Source organism: Giraffa tippelskirchi, chromosome 7 (genome assembly GCF_054371585.1).
Source record: "Giraffa tippelskirchi isolate mGirTip1 chromosome 7, T2T-mGirTip1v1.2.pri, whole genome shotgun sequence".
Lineage (NCBI taxonomy): Eukaryota > Metazoa > Chordata > Mammalia > Artiodactyla > Giraffidae > Giraffa > Giraffa tippelskirchi.
This window is the reverse complement of record NC_137281.1, coordinates 144,625,577-144,647,529: the sequence shown is the minus strand read 5'-3', so window position 1 is coordinate 144,647,529 and position 21,953 is coordinate 144,625,577. Positions and strand designations below refer to the sequence as shown.

Sequence of the window (21,953 nt, the reverse complement as noted above, 5' to 3'; positions counted from 1 at the left end):
CATCCACGAGCTAGACTTAACCTATAATTTAAAAATACCATGCTGCAGGAATTCCCCTGAGGTCCAGGGGATAGAGAACTCCTTGTTCCCACTGCCAAGGGTGTGGGTTCAAACCCTGGGGTCCCACAGCCAAAAAAAAAAAACTTTGCTGCAATACTAACGTGGAATTGTACCCTGGACATAACATAGGTACAAAAATGCAGCCAAAGTTCATTAGCTTACGTAAAATGAGTGAAGGTACAGTCTGAGAAAGTCATATTGCTAATAAAAACAAGATATTACTTGAACTGAAAGTTCAATCTCATTTATTCAAGAAATATTTAGAGGGTCCATGAGCTATCACCAGAACCAGCTGACAACACTAGCCCAACTGGTTTCCTCCCACTGTGATCAACACTGAAGTAGAAAATAATAAAAAACAACATAAATGATTAAATGGTAGTTTAATTATATTCCAAAAATCAAACTATTTCAACAGATCAAAATAGTGACATATGTCATCTTCACCAACAGTAATTATATCCCTGCCAAGGCAAACCAGAACACTGATTTTTTTTCTTTTTGGCTGCACATCTGTGGCATCTTAGTTCCCCGACCAGAGACTGAACCTGGGCTCTTGAGAGTGAAACTGTGGAGTCCTAACTACTAGACTGGCAGAGAATTCCCTATTTTTTTTTTTTTTTAATTCCTTAACTCAGGAGTAACTACAAAGCCCTCTCTTTACCTGAAGGATAACTATAAAGAGAGGCTGGAAGGTCAAGGACATTCCATCCCTAAGGATCTATTCACATTTCTCCTTTCATCTGAGGCTCAGCATTACAAAACCAAAAGCTTTTCACAATTTTTCCCCCAGGAATTTTAAATAGATACATTAGGCTAGCTAGGCAACAGAAAATTAATGTTATCTGGCTTTAGACATCATGAAGTGCTTGAACACATAGTATCTTGACCTTTAGAGCTCCTTTTGGTTAGGCAACCCCCATGCCACTCCCTGACAACTTTAATTGCAGCTCAAAATAAAAGTTTCCCTGATCACCTATCATCTCATATCATGCTTGACATTTCTTCCTCCCTGGCTCTTCTTCCCATTGCTACCTTCCCACTCAGCCTTTTAGACTCTATTTCACTTTATGCTAACCATCCTCAACTGTTAAGATTTTTCATCTGCTCACCTTAATTGAAAACCTGATGTGACCCTGACAGTCTTGTGGCCTTCTAAGGAAACTCCTCCCTTTCAAAGCTTTAAGTCTCCACAACAGAGGGAAAGCAGCTGGATCTTCACTGGTTCTCTCCTCGTCAACAGTATCTCCACTGAGGTTCACAAGACCTCACTACACCCTTCACTCCAACACCAGCTGTCTAGGAAATATCTAGTCTTTCATCCACATTAAATGAGTGCTATGGCAGCTGGTTCTTGCATTTCTCTCCAATCCCAGTCCCAACATGCAGCAGTTTCTATGTGTTATAACCCAGCTTAAAGTTTGTTGATATTCTAAACAATGACATCAGCTCTGCCCCAGAAACTCCCACGGCCATACTCTGCACCTTCCCATTATCTGGACCAATTCACTACTTGTATTGTTTAAACTACTACCAACCCAACAGACACCTGTTCAAGTAACAAAAGAGTTCCACAATCTTCAAGCCTCAGTTTAGATGATAATTCCTGTGATTATTTCTGTAACTACCCTCAACACCTAACAGCTCTATCTCCTCTGCCTCCATTATTTTTTTTTACATACGCCTATTATATTAAATATGCTATAGTATCAATATTGGTACACCTGTTTCCCTGCTAGTTCTTTAAGGGTAGGTATTCCATCTTTTTGTGCTTTTAAGCACATTGCTCTACCTAGGTAACACTTAGTAAATGCTCTCTAAATGTATGAATAGATTCAGAATTTATATTTACACACACAAATACTAAAGACAGGTGAAGGAAGAGACTGATAAAGAAAATTTTAACTATACTGATGTCTAATGATATCTTACTGTGAATACCTTTAACCTCTTAATGCATATTCGAATTTTAATTCAGTCCTATAAAGAGTCTAGAACCAATACAGGTAGAAATTCAATCAAATTCAGAGGAGCAAGTTTGATTACACTAATCTTAAAATATAAATAACAGCAAATTTTCTCTTACCATGGCAACGTCATCTAAAATGCTCTGAGGTGAACTATGAGCCATAACCTAGCAGAAAAAAAATTAATGTCAATTTGAAAATAAAACATTAACAATATAGTAAAAAGATTTTTTAATGTATCCTCAAACTAGTATGAAAATGTGACTGAAGAATTTTTCTATAAATTTCTATAAATTCCCAGAATCGCTCTCTTTTCAATCAAAGTTTGACACCAAAACCTAAGATCTTAATCACCACATATCTGTCTTCTAATTCAAACCCAGACTTACAAATGTTTATGCTACAATAATTACAAGTGGAGAAGATAATTTACTATTCCTGATGTTAAAGGAGCAATAATGAGAGAAAAATAGCATTTCTTTAAAATGCAATTAGCTATTCCTTTGTAGAAATACAGTGCTTCTATTGTTAACTATCTTATTAAGATAAGACTGGGCCTTCAGAGGACAATGAAAGGATGAGGTTATCTCCTGGTGGTCAAGAGCATGACTTTTACAGGCTTGGCTATGCTGCTTATTATATAATCATGATCAAGACACAATCTCTCCTCAAGTCTCAATTTCTTCGTGTACTGAATGGGGACACTGTTAGAAACTTACACTTCCTAAGGTTGTTGGGAGGTTTAAAGAAGATAAAGTTTTGGAAAATGCTTAACACAGGACTTGCCAAGAAAGAAGCCTTGCACACAGTAATCAGTCGATTAACACCACTATAATGCTATGAAGGACATTATTTTGCTTCTTTTCCAAAGAATGGATGACTGACAAAAAACTGAGACAAGTGACTGGCTTGTCTCCACTAAACCTCAACTGTACCTCAGCAACATTCTGACCGTTAAGACAAGAATTTGGTGACAAAGCATTCTTGGGGGCAAGGAGAGAGCAAAATTGGTAGTAGCCCACAATTCTGTCTCCTTTGACCCTCTGAAATGAAAGCACTCGGTGTGGGGGTCTCAAATTGTACAGAAGGGTACACTTAAGTAGCCATGAATCTCATAATTAAAACTAAATTATCAATGACTTGGCCCAACAAAAAATTCAATTTAGAAAATCTCTAACATTTTCAAGTATATAACAAATATTGGAGGTGGAAAGAGTAAAAGACTAACCTTAGAACAAACAAAATCAACTAACGTAGCTTCTTCTTCACCTATGTATTCTATGATTTTTTTATTAATCCATGGTCTAATTCGTCGTTCCATCAATATCTGTAAAATAAAGCATGGGCACTAAGTTGAAGAGCTTTTTATTACACTTACTTAAAAAGCCTATAAAATCTCTTATGAATTTTTCTTAAAGCTAAAATATAGAGTAGTAAGATCATTCACAAGTTGAGGTAAAACAAGTATGTATCAGGATACAATTATTTGCTTCTAATTTATGAAGACTTCAAGTACCACTAAGACTTTTCACAATAATATGTTATCATATTATAACATATTAAGTCTCAAGACTGAGCTTCCCTGGTGGCTCAGACGGTAAAGAATCCGCCTGCAATGTAGGAGACCTGGGTTCAATCCCTGGGTTGGGAAGATCCCCTGGAGGAGAGCATGGCAAAACACTCCAGTATTCTTGCCTGGACAATCCCCGTGGACAGAGGAGCCTGGTGGGCTAAAGTCCATGGGGTCACAAAGGGTTGACCATGACGGAGTGACTAAGCACGGCACACGTCAAGGTTCTAGCCACATTATCACCTCACTTAAACTGAGTTCATGTGCTATATTCAGAACCAAAAACTTGCAATAAAATGATGAAATACAATTTGCTACTCACAGAATCCACAATAGACCAATCCAGGGGATAAGCAAACAGTTCAGGTTTGGCTGTAGGGATTTTTTCAATGAGACTTTTAATATGTTTGCGCTTTTCTTCAGTGTTTACAGTGCCTTTGGCAGCATTCTTATCATCTTCACCATAATCCAAGGGAACCAGTTTCCTTTTCCGGGGTACATCATCACTGTCTTCATCCTCAAATTTGTTAAAGACACTATCTACGGGGAGCTTCTTTCTTTTCACAGAATTAGGTTGACCAGGACTATTGGAAGCACCTATAGTAAAAACACTGTATTAGCACGGCAACTTAATCTTCAAATGTTACATTATACAACCCACCATCCCTCAAACGCAGTGTAAATGTACTTCCACAAATCTCAGAGAAAGATCCCAACTGTAAAAAATAACTCACTACTCACAAGTGCTAGAAAATTTAACTTTTCACTTCTTCTCAGAACTCGAGGCAGCTGCAGATATAGGAGCACTAGTAGAACTATGAAAACAATTGTGAGCTAGAAAGGCATTTTTAAATAATCTTTTTCTATCTACCTACCAAGCAGCGCATATTTATTTTTTCCTTAAGGCAAAACTGAGGTAGTTTTAAGGGGGTGGGGAAACAAAGGAAAAAAAGAAGGAAAAAAATGCTAACATACCCAGTTTAAGACTTAGTCCTATTTTTGGCCTATGCTCTTCAGGTTGTTGTTGATCTGGTGAATTTTCGTGAGGAATAATAATACCACAGGGAGACTCATCCCCAGGAGTGTTGGGAGTTGCATTGCCACTGGCAGAGGAGACAGATGGGGCAGAACTGATGGGCCTCAGAGTTGGCTTGAGACAAGGTTTTTGCTCTGGCTCCTCTTCCTCTTCCATGGGTTCCTCCCGTTTTTCTTCTTTTTCTTGCTTTTCTTCTTCCTCTTCCTCGGATTCTGGCTCTTGCTTTATCTGTGGTTGTCTGCGCCTCTCAGCCTCTTGTTCCATCTAAAAACCCAGAAAATAACCTGGTTAACTGAAACGAACCCAACTATCTCCAATTCAACCAGCTCTGTGTTTTATCTACATTTCACAAAACCTCTATTTTTCTTTATCACTAGGAATAAAACATTGCCTCCTTCTATAATCAGAATCTGTAAATCCACAGCATATATTAGGTACTCTGCAAAATGTTTTAGTATTTCACATATATTAACATTCTTCAGTGGCTTATATCCACTTTTCAGAGAACACAGAGGTTAACTGCTAATAGTCAGCTAATTCAAAGTGAAAAAGTCTTTTTATATTTTTATTAAAGAAATTATAATCACAAATTTTAGAATAGTACAGACAATACATAAGAGGCAACTCAAATCCTCAGCCTGGTTATATACAATCATTTTTTACTTCTTGACAATGGCTGAAGGTACATTCACAAATAGGAAAAGGAAGATGTGGCACAGAGGGAGAATTCTGAAGTCAAAGCAAAAGGAACACTCCCCCTGAAGCTACAAAATATAATAAAATACAACCATCATAAGAGTATTATAAAAACTTGGATGAATAGCAAGTTTTCTGAGCATGAAAACAAAAACAGAAAAAACAAAAGTAAAAATATGTATCATGAACTACAAGAAAATTTAAAGTCTGTGCGTATCACCATCTATCTATCAACTCACAAAGGAAATACAATGACCACTAAACAATCTGCATGGCATTCAAACCCACTGGTACTCAGAGAATTAAGACAATAACATTCCTCAACCTAAATGTTACAGTGGTAAGGATTTAAAATACTAACAAAACTGTCATGATGATGAATGTGAATGTGAAAGTGAAGTCGCTCAGTCGTGTCCGACTCTTTGCGACCCCATGGACTGTAGCCTACCAGGCTTCTCTGTCCATGGGATTTTCCAGGCAAGAGTACTGGAGTGGGTTGCCATTTCCTTCTCCAGGGGATCTTCCTGACCCAGGGATCGAACCCAGGTCTCCCGCATTGCAAGTGGACGCTTCACCCTCTGAGCCACCAGGGAAGCCCCATGATGATGAAGGTATGGCAAAAAAGACACATGGGCAGGGCTTCCCTGATGGTCCAGTGGTTAAGAATCTGCCTGCTAATGCAGGAGACCTGAGTTCAATACCTGGTTTAGGAACTAAGAACCCACATGCCAAGGGGCAACTAAGCCTGTGTACCCTAGAGTCCACGAGCCACAATGAGAAGTCACCAAAACGAGAAGCCTGCACACCACAACTGAAGAGTAGCCCCCACTCACCACAACTAGAGAAAGCCCAGCACAGCCATAAATAGATAAAAGATACATGGGCTAAAAACTGGAGAAATTCTGTGTAGATTACACATGATGCAAAAGCACATCAGAAAACAAAACAGACTCACAGATACAGACAACAAGCGGGTGGCTGCCAGAGGGGATCAGTGCAAAGTAGGTGAAGGGGATTAAGAGGTGCAGACTTTTAGTTATAAAAACACTCATGGGTAATGTCACACACACCGTAAGGAATACAGTCAGTAATGTCACACACACCGTAAGGAATACAGTCAGTAATGTCACACACACCGTAAGGAATACAGTCAGTATTGTCACACACACCATAAGGAATACAGTCAGTAATGTCACACACACCGTAAGGAATACAGTCAGTAATGTCACACACACCGTAAGGAATACAGTCAGTAATGTCACACACACCGTAAGGAATACAGTCAGTAATGTCACACACACCGTAAGGAATACAGTCAGTAATGTCACACACACCGTAAGGAATACAGTCAGTAATGTCACACACACCGTAAGGGATACAGTCAATACTGTTATAATAACTTGGTTTGGTGACAGATGGTTACTTGATTATGAGACGTATCAATTCATAATGTATATAAACGTCAAATCACTAAACACCTGAAACTAATATAATACTGTGTATGAACCATACTTCAATAAAAATTTAAAGAAGAAAAAAAAAGTACATTAGAAAACACCACATAATTAGAAAACAGCTTTATATTCCCATTTACAAAGCTTGTGTGTGGGGGGGGGGATATATGTATACATGTGTGAAAACATTTCTAAAATAATCAGACACTTACAATGATTATAACTGGCTAAGAAATCAGTTTTTCATTACTGGGTTTTATGTTGTCTAAAGTTTCTATTTACTCATGTAAGTACTTAATTAACAGAAAAAATACTATTTCATTGTGAAAAATAAAAGGGACATGTAAGAAGACAAAGTTTCTGTTAATATAACAGATATTTTTCTAAGGTTGACATGAAGAATTTGTAGTATTAGATTCATGATACACTAAGAGTAAAAACTTTAATACTGACACACTACTCTTAAAAGCAACAATTGGTATGCCATGTCCTATGACAGAGTTTTCCTTTTTCCCTTTTAAATGACAAGCTGTTCAGGAAACCATCTTTATTTTTGAATCAAAGTATTTAGGTGGCAACAAGAGAACTACAAAAGTTACTAAGTGTCAGATGATCCATAGGAAGAACAGGTTTGTAAATAGTTACATTAAGATATTCACTTAACAAGTAATACTTGACAGGAATAAAGGAATAAGATATATGGAAGATGTTGAAAATAATGCTGTAAATCAACTAATACTGATGACTTGCGTAATAAAGAAAAAGTACTAACATCTTCCCCCAAAGTAGCAAGATGCATGGAATATAAACATTTCCCTTATAAAGTAAACTCCATCATAGTTGGTTGGCTTAAAATGATGCAATAGTCTTAAAAGAACACTGTTTCGGATGTTAACAGTATCTTACCCGCTGGAGCTCTGCATCTGGATCCGGGTGCCCTTCTGCCAGAAGGCGCTGCCTGATTTCCTCCAGCTCTTCCTTCTCTCTCTTCCTATCCCGTTCATCTGCTTCCATTTCCTTTTCCCTATCACGCAATCTTTTCTGAAGAGCACTTCCTCTGCAAAAGTAAACCACAACAAGCCTTACTTAATACTCAAGGTCAGCAACTACTACACACACTATCTCCAAAAGCAATTTCTTTCCATACTAAAAGCTGCATTCTAAGAGACTGGAGACTGTCTTAATGCTCTCTATCTGTAAAACACCCAAGACAGCATGCTCTCTACAGGTTAATGCTTACTAAGTAAGCATTGTCTTATCATATACCACCATGCCTCAGAATTAAGTCATTCTAAATGAGTATCTAAAACAGGTTTAAAAAAAAAAAGTAGCTTTCTGAGGGAAGAATGCACTCATTTTATACCTATTCCACAGGGAAACTCTATTAACACATAATTTGTTTTCTTGGATGCCAAATTGTGAAACATTAATACAAGAAGTAATAATATCCCTAATAATAGTTTGGTGTGTTCAATTTACACTTAATGTTAGCCAAAAGGCCGAGAAGTGATGCATGTTCAATTTAAATCAGTTCCTCTCCTCGTGGGGAAAAAAAACCCCACAGAAGGAAGCAGGGCATAATTGAGAGAAAGCAGAGGTTCTATCTAGCACTTTATTACATCTCAGAATACTGAAATAATGTACTGCTATTTTATGATTCAGTAATTTTATTTTGTATTTTCTACAAAGTCAAACCCTTGGCATTCTTTCAATATAAGGTGTTACTCCAATGTTTTGATTATTTTGGCTACAGTGTATTAAATCAGATTATACATATTACATGCATTCACTACATGCCTAGCTTCTTTCAGGAAAGTGAGAAGAAAAAAATCAAAACAATGCTCATAACCTTAGGGAAATGGTAGTTTGGAGTGGAGGGAACAGAACAAAGCAAACAATTTGACCCTAGTGCCATAACTGTTAGAAGAATGAGAGAAGTCGAGAAAAGCCATGGGAACAGAGATGAGAAAAGACAGGCTTCACAAATCTCACATCATAATAGTGAAGTAACTGGGTGGGGGAGGGCAGACTCATTACTATGTAGCACTCTAGAAATCCTTGAAGACAAAAATTTCTAGACCACCTTAGATAATCATGAAGGCATGTTAAAATTTGCTATAAAAACTGAAGTTCTTTAAAATGCATGAAGAAAAGTTCATCTGTTATAATACTATTATGAACTTCCTTCCAAAGAAGATCCATAGAATTGTCAATTCTTTTCCAAAAGGCCCCAACCCCTGGAAAACAGCATTATCGACTACAGGGGTAATTACAAGACAAATTCAGATTTTTCTTTCTCACTCCACTGAGTGAACTTGCACTCTCTGGTGCAGAAAATACAGCTAATAATAAACTGACAGTGTGAGTTCATAAAGCAAGGCTTCTTTACCTGTAATATTTGGGATCATCTCTATCATCATCATAGTCTTCTAAGAATTCTTTTAGTCGTTTAGCTTCTTTTGCCTTTGAAGAAATGAAGGACAAAATGTGGAAAATTAATTTAAATTACATTTCCCCCTTTCTTGGGAACAGATTTTTCTTATCCATACCACTTGAACTTTTTAAATTCTCATAAACTTCATATATTAAATGTAAATAACATTAGATTTTTTAAATCTTTTATTCTTGAAAGCAAATCAGGGCTTCCCTCATGGTGCAGTGATTAAGAATCTGCCTTGCAATACATGAGACACAGGTTTGATCCCTGGTCCAGGAAGATCCCACATGCCATGGAGCAACTGAGTCCATGTGCTACAACAAAGACCCAGCATAGCCAAAAACAATTAAAAATAAGTAAAATTTTTTAAAAAAAGCAAATCAGATTTAGAACTTATCTATGAAATGGAAACCACAGAGTATGCTACAATAAATTTTCTCTCTATATTATAATCTCCATAGTAATTTTTTTCTAATGAAACCTGAGCATACCAAGAAAGAAAACTAAAAGTTATCTTATTGAATCTGTTAACTGGACAAAAATATTTCACACTTTCATTTACAGGTAGATGATGGTGCAAGAAATAGTTTTTATGAAACGAAGGATTAAAATTCTAAATCACATTTATATATCAATCTAAGGTAATGCCGGACTGAGTACACAAAACATGAAAGTACAGAAATCCCTTGCTCTTATTTTTGGAATTTTAAATACAACTACTATTATATTTCACAGAAATATTATTTAATCTTTATATATAGATATAAAAATATTTTAAAATTAGTATTTATAATCTAGATCTCTACTATATTAACAACTTTTATGTGTGTATGCTAAGTCGCTTGTCATGTCTGACTCTTTGCGACCCTACGGACTATAGCCTGCCAACTCCTCTGTCTATGGGGATTCTCCAGGCAAGAATAATGCAAGTGGGTTGCCAAGCCTTCCTCCAGAGAATCTTCCGCACCCAGGATGGAACCCTACTCTCTTACATCTCCTGCATTGGCAGGTGGGTTGGGTTCTTTACCACTAGCGCCACCTGGGAAGGCCAACAACTATTATGTGAAAAGCAGATGGAGGTTCCTGTCTACAGTAAAATATTAATAATTTCATCCAGTTCAAATGTTATTGATACATCGCTGTAAAGACTCCCCCTTCACACACACAAACTTCCCCAATCTAACTATCTATTCATGACCAACTCCTTCCCACAGACAAAAGTAATCACTTTCTCTGTACTCCACTCCCAAAATATCGTGAACACACTTTTATCATACCTCAAAACAGTCACGCACACAGTACAGTAACTACCTCATCTCCCTGACAATACTATCCAATTGTTTAAATAGTACGAAGCATTAGTTATTCCTATACACCCAGGACCTAACAAAAAATCTGCCAAATGAATGCAAGTAGATTGTCAGGTAGTGATGACCATGTTTACAAATATCTAAATAAAACACAGTTAAGACCCATAAGGTACGTACTAAAATATTAACTCAAGTCACCTCTCATGAGGAATACAAACTTTCACTTTTTATACCATATACTTCTGTTCCTTGAACATTTTTTAATCAACAAGTAACTATTTTCTAACTGAAGGGTTTTTCTTTTAAGCTCCCCAACAAAAAATTACTAATAGGAAAATTTTCTCTAGAAAGATAGGTTTCAAATTTGCTTATAGGAAATGGAATCACGTCTTAAAGTAATTTTGTCTTTTACTATATCATTCTCTATTTCTAACCTAAGGGTTAAGAAGAAATTCTAGAATGGGAGCTACAATCCAGGGAAATCAAAATTACTTTAAATAACTCTAGAACTTTAAAAGATCTACCATCCGTAAAACCCATACTACCTAATTGCTGTATGCACCCTTTTGGTTACTTACAAAAATTCCATCTATGTCTCATGTTCAAAAGCTATTTGAAGAAGGTTCCTAACTTTAATGATGTTTTTGGGAGAATAGACTCCAAACTGGTGATAAAGAAACTTTCACGAATCTCTGACAAAGACAGAACATATGGAACATACTATAGAAGCAAATACTATGATAAAATATATTATCTTTTTGTCATTTTACTTCATTAACCTATGCCAACTGCTTCACTATTAGTTTATCAAATAGTGTAAATGCAAAAAATAAGATTCATTTGTAAGATTATAATGTAGTTAAAAGGAAAGATAATATAGTAACTTAAGGAAAAACAGTAACTCATAAGTGCTATATACTGAAGTCAGTAATTTTGATTTCTAAAAACAGATCTTCTCATAAGACTGTTTCCTTCACCCAAATATACTACACTATACATAGTATCAAAGCTTCTAAAACCCTCTTCAAATTAAAAAATGCTGCCGATTCTTAGTCAAAGAAAGTTCTATAAATCCTCATTTTATACATTATTCTATAACAGGTTTACTTTGACAATATGCCAAATGATTATTTAGTTTATAGGAAGCCAAAATACAAATAACAGGAAGAAAGGGAGGCAAGAGGGAGATTCAAGGAGGGGAAATATGTACACCAATGGTTAATTCATGTTGATGTATGACAGAAATCAAACCAATATTGTAAAGCAATCAATCAATTAAGAATAAATATTTTAAAAAAGAAAAATAGGAGGAAGAAACATTTTGGTGTATTGAAACTGTCTCAACTTCACCTGAAATACATAAAAATTATTTATATCGGAGCTCAGTTTTTTTTTGAGATGATACTTTTTAATTATAAAGTCATTTCTACTTACATGATTTGATCTGATTTTTATCTGAAAAACCACTTATTTTTAACCAAGAAAATTACCATTTCTCTTCTTCTTTCTTCTTCTCTTTCAGCCTCTTTTTCATACTCCCGGGTTTTCTTTCGTTCTCTGATTTCCCAATTCTTAAGGCGCTAAAAAGAGAAATTGTCAAAAGTTTTAAAAATGTGTACAAAAGGTTCTAAAATTTTTGACTAACCTACTAAACACCAACTTTTATAAATAAAAGCATCCCCTCAAGTTACCTCTTGATAGGCAGCCTCTTTCTCTCGGAGCTTTCTTTCAAGTTTTCTTCGTTCATATGCATCTTCTTCATCTTCTTCTCGATCTCGCTTCTTGTCTTTCTCTCGCTCGCGCTCCCGCTCCCTTTCTCGCTCTCTCTCTCGCTCACGCTCCCGCTCTCGTTCCCGTTCTCTCTCTCTCTCTCTTTCCCTCTCCCGTTCCCTTTCACGATCTCTGCTCTTTTCTCTACATAAACAAAAGATTGTAAAAATCTGTCAGTTTCCTTTGTGTTTTCCTTTAAAAACCAAGAGAAAGGAGGACAACATATAATATGAAATAAGAGACAAACTCACAAGCCAGAATTTAGCATTTGGTGTCTGCAGAATTGTAAACCCCTTCATACAAGTCAGAAAGACAGAATATAATCCTAGCCCCAAATTCTGAACTGCATTCTAAACTTGATGTTAATGCTTATCAGCATCTCAGAAAACAAACAAAAAAATCCTGAATAAAATGCTAAGGGCCAATGAACGTGACACAAGATAGTCAACTTGAGTAGCAATCAAGCCAATAGAGACAATGGCAAAGGTGTGAAGCAAAGAGCATTCCGGCATGCTGCATGCATAAGCTAGAACTAGAGCTGACTCTTGAATAACATGGGTTTGAATTGCGCAGGTCCACTTATACACAGGGGCTTCCTACGTGGCTCAGTGGTAAAGAATCCACCTACCAATGCCAGAATCACAGATGACTCAGGTTCTATCCCTGAGTCAGCAAGTATTTTTGCTGAGATAATCCCAAGGACAGAGGAGCCTGGTGGGTGGGCTACAGTCCATGGAGTCACCAAGTCACACACGACTGAGCGACTGAGCAACTGAGCACGCACACACATCTCAGCCATAGGTACTACAGGACTACACAATCCGAGGTAGGTCAAATCAATGGACACAGAACCACAGATACAAAAACCATGTATACGGATGGCCATCTATAAGTTATACTCAGATTTCTGACTGCACAGAGTTGACACTCCTAACCCCAGCATTGTTCAAGGGTCAAGTGTACATCTTTCAGCAGTAAGAAGTTCTCAAGCATTTAATTCAGAAAGATAAAACCAAACTGAAGATTTGTGATGCTGTGGATTCTAATCAAATACAAATACATGTATATATGAAACAATATACCTTAGTAAAAGTATAAAACCACGATTTTATACATGTGAAATCTTAACAGTGGTTATTCAAGAGAATGATGGTTATTCCAGGGGACGAAGGAATTTAATGCCCACTACAGATTATAAAGCACTGAATTTCAGTAACTGGTGGACCTCGTTTCAGCTACAATTAAGTGGAATATCTCAACACAGTAATGTATATATGAAAACTAGCTTGGGAAAAAAGTGAACTTTCCTCTCTTCCCTTTTTCTGTTTGCTTCCTTCTATTCACTCCCTTCTCTTTTGTTCATTTTTGCTCTCCCTCATTCCTGAAGAATTGAAGATGATACCTCATATGAAGTCTATATAATGATGAAAAAATTTTAAATAAAACAGAAGTGAAATCACTAGGAACCATCAAGAAAAAATGAACTTGGCTGGGAGGTAAGGTGTGACCATCTAGTGGGCTATGGGACCAAATAAACACCAGGAACTAAAAGCAGTGCAACTAGAGCTGATTTTCCACACAGGAGACCTCAATCAGTGACCAAAAACAATGCCCACTGACCAAGGGAATCATGTCTATCCAAAACATTGGGAGGACAACTGGTGTATTCTAGATCTGAGTAAAAACGGGCTTCACACAGAAAGTAACCCAAAGTTGAAAACTGTTCGCTTAAGCAATATTTCGCATGTGTGAGACAGTAAGCCAGGCATGCTCTGTGGCTCAGGAATTCTCTTACCACATCAATGTAAATGGCCCCAGAGTACTAACCTGTTATTCTATTAAAGCTATCAGGCATACAGTAACTTCATACAGCCTTACCTTGATCGACTCCGATCCTTATTCCGATCTGAGCTCCTTTCTCGATCGCGGTCCCGATCTCTCTCGCGGTCCCGGTCTCGATCTCTCTCTTTCGTCCGGTCACGATCCCTATCTCGTTCTCGTTCCCGCTCCCGTTCCTTCTCCTTTTCTCGTTCACGTTCTCTTTCCCTTTCTCGTTCCCGTTCTCGCCTTTCTCGTTCCCTTTCACGCTCCCTCTCTCTTTCTCTCCGTTCTTTCTCAATTTCCTGTCTTTCTTTTTCCTTTTTGCCTTTCTCTTCTTCCAGTTTCTAGAAACCAATAAAAGTACTTTTAGAGTTAACTCTATAGTTCCAATATTCAGACTTTTCCCGGCGCAATGCCCAATACTGGGAACGACAACAACAAAACCAAACCACTGGTACTTCAACATTAAATACTAGAGGTTTTACTTGACAAATTAAATTGAAGCAATCACAAGCCTAGACAGATTTCGTGCAAAACCATATACTCTACATAGACCAGGAATCTCCAATCTTGGATGCTGGGAGATTGTGTCAAGTGTGGCTGACCACTCAATGACTATGTAATAACGAAAATGACCATGAGGAATGTGATAGTTCATAATAATTTCTAGAAATACAATCACTTGGCTAACATGTAATTCTTCCCATTATGAATTTCTTTAAATCAGTAGGATAACTATTGCTAACTATAAGCCCAGACTTCCAATTACCTAAGGATTATTAGTTGAGTGTTTCAAAGGGGAAGGCGAGAAAAGAGAGCAAGGTCATTGGAATGCAACTAGTCTTCTGCCCTCTGATTTGCCCACCCTCCAAAAGACACGGTGAATTCAGCCATTATCTGCCCTATCACGTATGGAAATATTTACTCCCACCATTACAAGATGGACAGCCCACCAAATACAAAAAGTTTGAAAATCACTCACTTCAAGCAGAAAGGTACATAATCACAGTATTTTATTTAATAAGATTAATTTCTGGCTTAATTTTAAAGCAACATATTTATACCCATTATGCCTATGAGACAATGAAATATATCAACAGTGATAAATCCATCCCTGGAAGGAACGATTGCATATTAACTTACAGATGCTGTGCTAGGACAGGGACCGCCAACACTGGATTAACCTTGCCTATAAGCTATGCTTCTGGGAGGAAGAGCAAGTACATGGTTCACAAATAAACCAAATAACAAAGTCAGACCAAGTTTGTACCCTGACAAGATTACCAGTGTACCACACAGTTTCTACACAAACTCAGGGAAAAAAAAACAAAAAAAAAACCCAAACAGGAAAAACAAAACAAAAACAAAACACATTTTTCCTGTTTTCATGTTTAGTGTCATAGAAATGAAATTTAAATTACAACAATAAAATGTGCATTTTTTTCTTTTCTCAGTCATGTAAAGCATTTAAAACAACTTTAAAAAAGCAATCTTACCTGTTACACTCTTTTTCTCTCGCTCATGGATCAGAGAACTGACAGAGGATTATGAAAGAAAAGCTAATGCGTGAGAAATCAATATATTCAGCTGTGGTGCCAGTCTATATCAAAATGGAATGGAGGCAAAGCCAATACTGAATACATTGAAATTACAAAGAGAAGAGAAAAGAAATGGCAGAAAGAGGACAGAAATTGTAAACTATTTAAATGGGCAAATTCTAATTTCTGAAACAGTCATCTAATGGAATTTTTAAAATGTATCATAAAATGAGGCTATACTATATGAAACTTACCTCAGTATCATACACTTAAAAGAAATTTGTTTATTTCTGAGATAATACTTACAGATTATTTTAGCTCTTCCAATAATAATTTTTTTGGTAGATTCCCTCAATTGTTCTACTTTTGCTTAATCACTATACTACTTATTTCTTAAATGTACATTTCCATTTAATAATAATTTGTTTCAGAACTCATTTCAAAAGTTTTCTTCTAAGCAAATGAAAAAGTGAGTGAATCTGGTCCATACTAAACACAATTCTAAAAGATTCTATAATATATATGCAGTTAATAGATACACACACACACATATATATATTTTTAAGACAAAGACTGGAGAAAGAAAAAATGAAGTGAGTCTAAAAAGATTTAAGAAAGTAGTGAAATAATGAAGAAGAAAGGACAGAAAAAAAAAAAACATAAATCTTACCTTATTCTCTCTTCAGACTCGTCCGTGCTGTAAATGGACGCCCCCTGCCACGCTGATACCCTGACAGTCTGTGGTTATTTAATAAACTCATACCAAAACATGCAAAGGTTCACTGAGCTCAATTTTTGTTACTAGAGTTTCAAACACCCCTTTTAAGCATACCACCCAATAAAAAGAACAGCTTTTCTTTCGCACTTTGATTTTATTTTTAAAGCACATTTTGGAAATTCAAAACATTCTCTCCCCACAGTGAAATACGTGTAAGGCAGTCAAAGGCCTGACAGCTTCTCAAACTCTGAAGCAAGTATCTTTGCAATCAATTTTTTAAAACATTATTTCCTCATACTTTACCAATGACATGACAGGATTTAACAAATAACAACAAAAGGGGGGCAAACCACACACACACACTGTATACCACTTTCAAGCTTACTCAGACCCTGAATTTGAGTACTGAACCCAACCAAAAGTATACCTTTAAAATGACTTCCCATGGACTAACTTCTTAACTCTAAATTGGGAAAACTACATTTGTGCTTTTAGACATACTTAATTCCTGAAAAAGTCCTGTGTATGTGAGCTAGGGCTCAGCATCAGGATAATGTGTTCAGCAGCACTGATTCTATGACATTAATTGTCAATAAGGGATTTTGAAAGCTATAAGAAAACATAAGATTAAATAAAATAAAAAATGAACACTTAACATCTCACTGAGTTAAAGGTCACTCAATCTTAGGAGTAAGAACCAGTAACATCTTATTATCTCCAGCATCAAAATACATTTCATGCAGTGTTTGCATTTCACTGTCCGTAAGCATCACCTTCAATACCAGCGAACATTCACAGATGCACTGTCATTGAGAGAAGCTTTCAATAGGCAAAACTCGTTGAGCGGGATTTACTATGCATAAATATCCATTTCCAAGCCAGTTACCCCTTTGCATATTTTTCTGAGGGGGCATCCATAAATATAATAAAAAACAGAAGCTCATACTTACATCCTATTCCTTGTTACTTTCCAAGCTGAGAGTTTCATCTTGCATTAGTCACCATATGATCTCTATCATAATGGTGGGGGTCAATGAATAGATTAGCTTTATGGGAATTTACAGTTCTTCCATGCATCTAAAATTTGGTAAGTCTGGTAACCACTGACCTACTTTTTAAAATCTCCCCCTCTCAACTTAAATCTATACAAATATAATCTTATATTTTAATCTCAGCTCTAAAGAAAAGGTTTTCCTAAGATTAAGTAACTGCCCCCAGATATACACTACAGTGTATGTTATTCTGCTGCCCCCTTGAATTGTTTAAATCTGACCTTGATGTTTTATGTTGAAATCTAAAAATAAAACTAGCTTTTATTCATATTAAAGTGAGATGACTGCAGAGTAGTCAGTAACTGAGAGATCTACATACAATATGCCAAGGACTACTCTAATATGGCACTGGTCTTCTGTTTCTTTGTTTCTATCTAAGTATAAATTAAACCTAGACAAAAAGCATTTAAAATCATATTCTACTGTAAGGTTGATTTTTTTCTTTGTTTGCTTTGGATTCTGTAAAAAGTCTAGATTGGTATCAAGTGAAAAAACAAGAATACTACCTTGTGTGTGTCTCTGAATTTGCTGATCTCTCGAGATATCAGGTCTCTCTTGTCTTCTTCCATTTCTATAGCATTTATATCCTCCTAAAAAACAGGGGGGACAGGTAGGAATGCATCAAGATCAATCTACACTGATACAAACAGAAATTAAAGGCTATTCTGTACAAGCTTACAAAACACAGGAGTAAATAAAAAAGACCTTATATAGTAACAAATCTAAGTTAAACAGTAAAGAAGACAAGAATCACACATCTGGCAAGTAGTAGTAAACATTTAGTTACTGTCAAAGCCTGTAATGTAAACGAACCTTAGTGATGAGTGGATAAGGGATCAGTGGGGCCACGGGAAATCTGCGGAAGATCTGCGGAAAAATCCACGAAAGATTAAAACAAACAGTTCACATGACTCTGAAAAACAATTTTCTACATGTTTCTACTGTAAGCAATGTCAGATTTCTGTAACATTTTCTTGATTTTAAATTACTTGATAACAAAAGAGATTTCACTCAATCTATCACCTACCACTTCCTCCTTCCAACACCCCCAACCAGTGGAATAAGGAGGATCTCACACTAGCAGTGTGAGACCTTATTCATCCTTTCCAAGAAAGAGGAAACAATCAAAACAACAAAGTTTACCCAATAATTCTTGCCACAGAGCAGAATTTTTTGACTCTCTCACCTCAAACCATTTCAAACGAAGGTGTCTAGGTATTTTCTCCTTTGCCATTAAAGGGGAAAGAGGAAGAACAAACTCTACGGGTCTCTATTACCCTATACCTGATGGACTCTTACCAATTACTATTTCTAATGATTGGTACTTCACTAGATAGCTTTTTATGGCCACATAAGAAGAAGCCAAATAATAAAAATGTATCTGATGTATCAGAAAGAAAGCTGAAGGTGGCTTAATAAGGCAATGAAATCCAGAACAGTATTAACTATAAAAATGCCTTGATATTAATTCACAATGTTTACAGTACTACTTTCCCAGGGCATATACAATCCATTCATATAATATACTTCCAATATGTTTAAAGAATATTCCCCATAATTTCTGTAAGTATATCCAAATGAAAGTAACTAAGAAAATCAAACATTTTCTTTCAATCTGGACTCCCTACTGTTCAATTAGCTTAGACTGACAAAAGTGGGTGATGATATAATAAAATACTGGAGAGGAGTTTTCATCTTGTGTTGCTATTTCATAGTACTCCATTTATAAGGCCAACAGCATTACTGTTGATGGAGTGAAACGAAACGTGGTTTATAAGGAAAAGTGGCTCAGAAGTCTGAAAGTGGGTCAAAATCCTCAGTGAATAAGACCTGGTATCCCACTTGGAGCAGAGAAACTTAGGGAGTAAGGCAAAACAAGGCCAGCTCTTCCATGGCAAAAGGGGGGGAAAAAAACACTTTACTCCTTAATATTAATTCCTATCCATCACTCAAGTTTGTCCTTTTCCCCTCTTACTTAATGAATCCACAAATAAACACAAGCTTCCATGTCACTGCATTTTAAAAATGGAAAAACAGGAATGTTTTTAGTTTAAAAAAAAAAAAAAAAGGAAGATAAAACATGTTCAAATTAGCCTTAACAGTATATTGTTATAAATGCCAGTCATTCTGTTTTCCCCTCATAAGATGGAATGTAATGAAAGCACAAGAATGACAGCACAAAATGTAAATTGTAGAAATGACTCTGCTGGCATAAATCAGTAACACATACGTCCTCCTTCTTTTCCTTCTTCTTCTTCCTGGGGTGAGAGTCAGATTCTTGTGAGGGGGCATTGAGCTCACTGGAGTATTCCCGTATCAAAACTTCAATGGCCCCTTTGATCATCTGATCTCTTCTCTTTGTTTCTTCATCTAAGGCTTCTTCGTCATCATTAGTGACAGTTTCTGGCCTGGCATTCTTTAAAAAAAAAAAGGCAGATTCAGGAGATGGGAAAGGGGGAAAAAAAAATCTACCATCAAAATCATTTTAAAACAAGTTAGTACACAAAACAAACAAACATGCTGTCTCCAAAACATCTTTGTAGTCTTATTAAATGCAGACTTAGCTTTACTCTCAACTTCACAAAACTAAACTGTATTTGTTTCATGTTTTTTTCCTTAGGTATACTGTACTTTATCATTTTCTTTTCTTTGGTCCCTTGATATCTAATATTCTGACCCCTAACTAGCAACAGAAAGATTGAATCACAGGGTTAGCATACTACACATCTGAAAAACTTTCACAATTTTTCAGATCCTCTTGCTCAATACTTGCACAAACTAATGATGTTCACTGAGTAACTCATTCCTGTGTTGAAAACTTAATTACATTGAAAAAGCAAAATACAATTTTATGTACCTATGATAGCCACCATTTTAACTAAACAAAAACAGGGACTTCCCTAGCAGTACCGTGGTTAAGATTCAATGCTCCCATTGCAGGGGATGAGGGTTCAATTCCTGGTCAGGGAACTAAGAACCCATATGCTGTGGGATAAAGCCAAAACAAAACAAAAATAAATATAATATTTATATTATACAATAAAATATATTAAAAAATATAAAATATATTTATAAAATAAAATATATAAAAAATATAATAAAGTGCAAAAAATATACAATAACCAAAAACATATGTAGGTTAAACAAATAAAACTATACACAACAAAGGCTATATACAACAAAATGTGAACATTAGGAAGACCAGGAGCTGAAATGATGGCTTCTCTTTTCCCCCTCTGCTTTCTGCAATGTGGGAATACCATTTAAAAAACTCACATAACTAAAAAGGAATCAACTCTAAATACGTGCATCTCCTCACAACTTGTGAATGTAACATAATAAAAATAAAAACAAATTCATGCTGTACTTCTTCTCACAAATAAGTAACAGACTATGGGGCTGGGGGAAAGAGGCCGGGTCACAAGGCTTGTGGGATCTTAGTTTCCTAAACCATAGACTAAACCTGGGCCCCCTCAGCAGTGAAAGGGCACTGTTTTAACCACTGGACCACCAGGGAATTCTTTCCCAAGACTTTTTTTTTTTTTTTAATTTTTTTTTCTCTTTCAAGACTTATTTTTTAAACGATGTCTAAACTGTTACCTGTGTCCATGTGGGAAAAAAATGACTGGTTTCCAGTATCCTACTGTTCTTATTTCTGTTTTAGTTTCTAGTTAAGTAATTAATCCAAGTTCAAATGACAAAATTTAGAGAATGACCTCAAACTCCAGACAATTTCATTACCCTCTTCTCGTCTTAAAACTTGGAAAGGAGGACAAGTATGACAAAGAAGCAACAAAAAAGTATGACAAAGATAAACATAAAGATTTATGTATACCGAAACTTTTGTAACTTAAAACTACATACATACTTAGTAAACATATATTGAGCAAATTTTCAGATACAAACAAGGATTCTGCTTTTCTGGACAAATGCTGGCTCTTGGTCACAATCCTCTAATCTCTCTTCAAGGTGAGTGTCATGCCTTGTGGCTCCTTCATATAACTGAGCCGTGATTCCATATCAACCAGCATTCTGAAAGCTATCCCCAATGGATACTTCTTCAGCATGCATTTGTTAATTTGCTCAAATTCTTGAGATTACTATATGCAAGACACTATGTTAATTGGTTAAAAATTCAAAATTAAAGAAAGAAATAACTTTCCCTTAAGTATTTAACAATATAAGAGAAGGAAGAAGGATGAGACACAGATATAGGTTATGATACAGATAATGTTCATGTTAGTCCTTAAATGTGGTAACTAACCACTCTGAGTTCCTTACTTTCTCAAACCTGCTCCTTCATCTAATTTTCTTATAGCCAACTATCTACTTGGCATCTTGGATAAAGATACAATCAAGGAGAGTAATTCAACTGTTTATATTATTTACCAATTTATTTTCATAATAAAGAAAATGGTAAACTAAATTGTAAACTAAAATTTGGTGATGCATTCCTTTCTTATTCTAAATCAATGATATACATAACAATAAGGTCTTTATGCAGCTTTCATTAAAATCCCTTCA

General features: G+C 36.0%; 1 protein-coding gene across 7 annotated transcripts in view; it reads right to left on the bottom strand.

Moving 5' to 3' along the window:
• The window catches only part of RBM25 (RNA binding motif protein 25), a 47,409-nt gene that overhangs the window by 1,329 nt on the left and 24,127 nt on the right, over positions 1-21,953 (bottom strand). For all 7 annotated transcript variants that reach the window (XM_081508949.1, XM_081508947.1, XM_081508954.1 and 4 more), the window contains 12 exons: positions 19,660-19,845; positions 18,243-18,296; positions 17,936-18,019; positions 14,179-14,465; positions 12,222-12,444; positions 12,021-12,110; positions 9,173-9,246; positions 7,690-7,840; positions 4,573-4,897; positions 3,920-4,194; positions 3,256-3,354; positions 2,147-2,194 (listed from right to left, as the gene is read on the bottom strand). In XM_081508949.1, the coding sequence (XP_081365075.1) occupies positions 2,147-2,194; positions 3,256-3,354; positions 3,920-4,194; positions 4,573-4,897; positions 7,690-7,840; positions 9,173-9,246; positions 12,021-12,110; positions 12,222-12,444; positions 14,179-14,465; positions 17,936-18,019; positions 18,243-18,296; positions 19,660-19,845 (1,896 nt within the window). The remainder of the gene's footprint in view (positions 1-2,146; positions 2,195-3,255; positions 3,355-3,919; positions 4,195-4,572; positions 4,898-7,689; positions 7,841-9,172; positions 9,247-12,020; positions 12,111-12,221; positions 12,445-14,178; positions 14,466-17,935; positions 18,020-18,242; positions 18,297-19,659; positions 19,846-21,953) is intronic.